The 6,000-nt window shown below is 43.2% G+C and overlaps 1 protein-coding gene across 1 annotated transcript in view; it reads left to right on the top strand.

Annotated features, from left to right (window-relative positions):
- The window catches only part of egfra (epidermal growth factor receptor a (erythroblastic leukemia viral (v-erb-b) oncogene homolog, avian)), an 86,339-nt gene that overhangs the window by 74,389 nt on the left and 5,950 nt on the right, over positions 1 to 6,000 (top strand). The window contains exons 23-25 of the mRNA XM_089007423.1: positions 326 to 472; positions 1,067 to 1,164; positions 1,283 to 1,450. Of these exons, the coding sequence (XP_088863549.1) occupies positions 326 to 472; positions 1,067 to 1,164; positions 1,283 to 1,450 (413 nt within the window). The remainder of the gene's footprint in view (positions 1 to 325; positions 473 to 1,066; positions 1,165 to 1,282; positions 1,451 to 6,000) is intronic.

The following is a 6,000-nucleotide window of genomic DNA, read 5'->3' as shown; positions in this document are numbered from 1 at the left end:
ATCCTTCCGTATGTCTGTCCATCTTTCTTTCTTTCTTTGTATCTTTTTTGTATTTTTCCTTCTGTCTTTCTTTCCTGTCTGCTTTCAAATCTTCTTTGACCCCCTCAGGGTTTGATCGTACATTTCTGTCTAAGCCATCAGCTAGCCTTGGCATAAATTACAGCCTTTCCCCCGCAATAAACTCCTCAGATACATTCTGCTAACTCCCACATCCCATTTGTCAACATTTGGATATCGCAGGTCATTTTTGCTCACATCCTGTTGCTCGCATTTCCACGGCCGGATCGCACACGAGAAGCCAAGTGACTTCTCCTTTTCGCCGCAGGCGTGACTGTGTGGGAGCTGATGACATTTGGGACCAAGCCATACGACTGCATTCCGGCCAGCGACATAGCCAGCGTCCTGGAGAAAGGAGAACGTCTGCCTCAACCTCCTATCTGCACCATTGACGTCTATATGATCATGGTCAAGTGTAAGTATTTATTGAATCAATCAAAATGTATTTATAAAAATGCAACTCAATGTACTGTACAATTTCTAACTTTAAAATTACAACATAAAAGGAGGACACCCCCCACCTCTCCCCGTCCGCAACATACACAGATACATGTGCGTCCAAGCATGCCACGCACGCACACACACACACACACACACACACACACACACACACACACACACACACACACACACACACACACACACACACACACACACATCATACCCTGATAAACTATTTTAGAAAAGACATAGAATGTCACAAAGAAACTATTTGCGGAGAAAAGTACCAAGGAGAGCAAATTCACCCTGACAAGAATGACAGCCCCCACGCCTCCCACCATGAGTGCAAATGTGACTAAATAGAAGAAATCTCATTTCTATTCAAATGTCTGGGTCAAATAGCTCAGTAAAATTATTATGTTTTTAAATCACTTGTTTCACTTCAATTCACCTTTCCTCATTGAAATGAATGAATTTGTCATTAATGTGTTCCACGCCTCACCCCCAAAAATGCTAAACAAATGAAACATTATTGGTTTACATTGTGTTCATCTTGTTGCATGTGCAGGTTGGATGATTGACGCAGATAGTCGACCACGCTTCAGAGAACTTATAGCAGAGTTCTCTAAAATGGCCCGTGATCCTCCCCGCTATCTCGTCATCCAGGTCTGAGCTTTGCCAATTTGCCTGATCTAACTGCTGTTTATAAGGCGATGGCATCCTCCATATCCTCACCGCTCACCAGGGTGCGGCAGAGCTATGTTAAATGCTGCACTTATGACAGGGGGACGAGAGCTTGCACCTACAGAATCCTACCGACAACAAACTCTGCCGCACCCTGTTGAGCGGTGAGGACATGGAGGATGCCATCGATGCCGATGAGTACCTGATACCACAACATGGCTTCTTCACCAGCCCGAGCACATCTCAGACGCCGCTGCTGCACTCCACTGTAAGTTTTCCCCTATCTGCCAGAATAAATCGCAGGCAAAGACAGCAACCCTCGCGGTTTTGCAATAGCTTGTTTATATAAAGTTGGGTCGATGGAGTGCCTTCCCAGACGTCAAGTGGGAAAGGAACAAACCTTATATATCTCTTCGAGCTGACTTCTAAAATAGTGTGAGGGAATCAATCTATTCAATGTAACAGTGGAACCAAACTGCATCCAGTGGTTCAAAATTTAAGATTAAAACAACTTCATTTGTCCCCAGATGGAAATTCAATGTTCACACTACTAGTTAGGTCTCATACAACAACAACCTGAGAGGGTGAAATCTAGAGGGACTCCGTTTGTGACCATTCAGCTGTCACGGTTTGCAAGGTGGGTCCCAAAAAAGCAGGCAGCAGGGAGCAGCAGGTTGTATTTGAGAAATTTGATTAAAATAAAGTCAACAGGAACAAACTCTAAAACATAAAAATCATCTGAATAGAAAAATACAAAGTATCGAAGAAAGCCAAGAGTAAAAGTCTCCCAAGATGAAACAAACTTGACAGGGTGCAGAAAAAACATGCACAGCATACAATGCAATGAATGCACTGCACAATGCAATGACCCGACACCAAATGGTCGTGCCGGGAGTCCTTTTGACTGACACTGATTGGAACGACCAACACCTGCGCGGCTGCAGGCAGGGCCGACAGCGCTACATGTTGGTCGCCAATCAGAACGTGGCAGTCTGCCACTGATCAGGACGACCAGCACCTGTGCAGGTGCAGGCGGGGCCGACAGGGCCACCCATTGGTCGCCAACCAGATCATGACATCAGCAGACTGAAGCAGCGAACACCCAGCTGATCATGAATCTTCAAACCAATTGCAAGACAATAACTCCCTTCACCGAACATCTGTGTAAGCTCTCTGCCGTACAGGAGTGATCCATTGATGAAAAGGTTTATTCAGCCGTCATCTGTACTTCTTTGAAGGTGTCGGACGTTTCGCTTCTCAACCAAGAGACTTCGTCAGTGAACTAAAATTTTTCTGGTAGTTCTGGCCCAATATATATGTAAACAAATTCTCAAAAAAAATATGTCATCAACATCGCACGGATAATACTAGTGTGCCTCAATCTGCAGTACATAGTCACCCAGCTAGCAACCACTCATTTGACAACAATGTAGTTAAAATCTTAGCGAAAGAAAATAGATGGCTTGAAAGGGGAGTAAAAGAAGCTATTTTTATAAAGCGGCTAAACCCTTCACTAAATCACCATGGTGGTGTGAGGTTCAATTTGGATCATGCTGACAACAATCTGCTTAGATCGTTACCACATAGGCTGAGTTATGCTGATGAAGTGATACCAGAGCAAATGGGGCAATCAGCCCAGTCATAGACCATAATCAGGACAATAGAAGTAATCAGTATATATATATATATATACACACAGTAAAGTCTCGTTATATCGATATCGGATATATTGATAGTCCCGGTTATATCGATACTATTTCTATGCACGCACGGAGAAAATTACATGCAAACAGGGTCGGATATATCGATAGTCCCGGTTATATCGATATTTTTTCGGACTCCCTTGAATATCGATATAACGACACTTTACTATATATATATATATATATATATATATATATATATCAGTGTCTGAAACTCATGCCATAAAGTTAGCGGACACGAGGGCATACAACTCTGAAAAGTTGGCTGCCGGCCATAAGGTTGCCTGCCCGATTTTTCACAACTTGAAATACAACAAGACGACTAATCGCAAAAAAAACCACTGTTGCAAAGTATTCAGGATTGATAATCAGAATATACAGTAAAGTCTCGTTATATCGATATCGTTTATATTGATAATCTGCTTATTACGACACTATTTTCATTTCCCGTGCACATTTCTAGTCTTTTTATGTATAATTAGTTCCGTTTAGTACGATTTGTGGTTTTTACGATAATCCGGTTACTACGGTGCTCTTTTTCATCTCCCGCCGGCCATTTTGCTACGTTTATATCGATACAAAAGATATTTAAGATGAATCGATATTTGCTTAGGGGTTTCTATACAGTACCAACATTATCGAAATCTGTATCGGTCGCGCCATTGGTCGACTTGGTCACGTGACCAAGTCACGTGAGTTTGTTACGTGACCAGCTCCCGTGTAGCAGACGCCATTTTCATTTTCAGACGCCAGCTCATGTGTACCAAACGAGATTGAAGTGTTTGTGTTAAAAGGTAAAAATGGGAAGCAGAAGAAGATTGATGACTTTTTTAAATTGCACACATAATACAGTAAGATGTAAGCATTGCAGTTTCCCTGTTGTGTTATGTACATGCCGACTGTACTGTATATGAATGTAAAGAGTTTGATGGTTCTCTTTATTTGTAAGTAGGTTCGTTGTCAGATCTCCCAGGCAGGTGACGCGCAGAGCTTGATCGCTGCGTGGAGTTGAGCAAGTCGCTTTGAGTCTGTGAGTCCGAGATGAGTCTGAGATGATTCTGCCCCGTGGTTCGCCCGATTTCTCTGTCCCGCGACAGCTCCTTTTATACCATTTTCAAGCGTCTGATATGCGTCAGGGTGAGACGCACATCAAGGAGATCAAGGAATTGAAAGACATGCAAGGGTTGAAAGGCGCACTTCAAAATCATAAACACGTGTGACGCCACAGGGCTCCCCTCCTGGATCCGAAGTCGGTAAAAGCGAAGAAGGAAAAAGAAATAAAAACAAGAGTCACTCTGCGGCATGGTGAGGCCAGGCACGATGACGGTCACCAGGCAAATTGGACGTTGTTGGCCATCAGGGTGCGGCAGGTTTCACGGTGGGGTCGGGGCGCCCACGGGTGGTGGCGGCCCATCAGGAGCTCGGCTCGAGGGGTCTTGCTGTGAAGATGCCGGGTTCACGGGCGGCTGGGAAATCTGGGTCTTTCCATTTGGAGAGTTGATTGGGCTGAGGAGGAGGGAAAAAATGCTCCTGGACAGCTCGCCAATAAACGCGCAGAGCTTGATCGCGGCGTGGAGTTGAGCAAGTCGCTTTGAGTCTGTGAGTCCGAGATGAGTCTGAGATGATTCTGCCCCGTGGTTCGCCCAATTTCTCTGTCCCGCGACAGCTCCTTTTATACAATTTTCAAGCATGTGATATGCGTCAGGGTGAGACGCACATCAAGGAGATCAAGGAATTGAAAGACATCCAAGGGTTGAAAGGCGCACTTCAAAATCATAAACACGTGTGACGCCACAAATGCAATCGTTTTTTGCAACAATGTTTATTGTTTTGTCTGCTGAAGCGTGATGATTTTGAAAATTACTCTACATTCCACACTGTGTATTAAAGGACAACCGATGTCACTTTTTATTCAAATGCAAAACACCAATAAAAATGACTTAACGCCAAGACGTCTTGCATTGCTTGTGAATCCAAACAATGGCTTCAGATTCGGATAATATGCTTTCTTGTTACACATCCAGTTATGAATATGATTCAAATACACTGTAGGTCTGAAGAGGAAAGCATACACATTTGCAATCGATTAAAGAATTATATGTGCCATTTTGAGGCAACATTGGGGGGAACATCTCTCACCCCCCCCCCACCCCCCCAAAAAAGAGGCACAAAATGGCGAGCTCATATGGCCAGCTCCGTTTCTTATATGGCGCTTGCCCTCTTTTGGCTGCTTTTGTTAATGCAGTTCGGCGCAGGACGGATATATCGACAGTACGGTTATATCGACATTTTCATAACTCCCGAGAATGTCGATGTAACGAGACTTTACTGTATAAAAGAACAACACTTTAAAATTAAGTAATTGATGTACCTACAGCAAATGCTTCCTTGCTTAATCGTTGTATTAACACTCTGACGAAGGCGGAAGTAGACGCCGAAACATGTCAGGTATTTGAAACACCTACAATACACTGTCTGTAAGTCAAGAATCTGTTTTAAATTAGCTCCCTAGCTTAATTTGTCATAAATACCCTTTGCTGATGTTTTTGCTCCAGTTGTCGTTTGTCCATACACTTCCTGGCAGGTTGCACAGTGCAAGCCACATAAACTCCCCTTTCCACGATGCTCTCAACTTACGTTTACGCTTTGGAGCGTCATAAATTTGGAGGTTTTGGCTTGATTCCTAATCACTTATCCATTTTTCTTGTGTTCTCTCTGCGTCTACTTTGGAAAATGATATGCAAATGCACCCGGAAGCACTAAGCTATTCGATGCAGGCTTCTGATTGGCTGCCGAGTATGTCAATTGCCAAACGAACTGAAATTAAAAATTGCCAAACGAACCGTAATTCCGACATTTCAAACTGAATGAATACTTTCAAATCGGAATACAGTTTTATTTGAAAAAAAAAATATATATATTTTTTTTTTCTTTTTCTGGAAAAAGTTGTCGGCCACCCGGGCAGAGAGGTTCTGGAATTCGTACGCCCGGCGTAATTACACGCTTCGGGCATCCAGGCAGACGTTATTTCAAACACTGATATATATATATATATATATATATGCGTGTGTGTGTGAAATGTAAATTTCTCCACTGTGAGACTAATAAAGGCATA

Source organism: Hippocampus bargibanti, linkage group LG11 (assembly GCF_051943395.1).
Source record: "Hippocampus bargibanti isolate YZ-2025 linkage group LG11, ASM5194339v1, whole genome shotgun sequence".
Taxonomy (NCBI): Eukaryota; Metazoa; Chordata; class Actinopteri; order Syngnathiformes; family Syngnathidae; genus Hippocampus; species Hippocampus bargibanti.
This window is presented reverse-complemented; position numbering and strand designations above follow the sequence as displayed.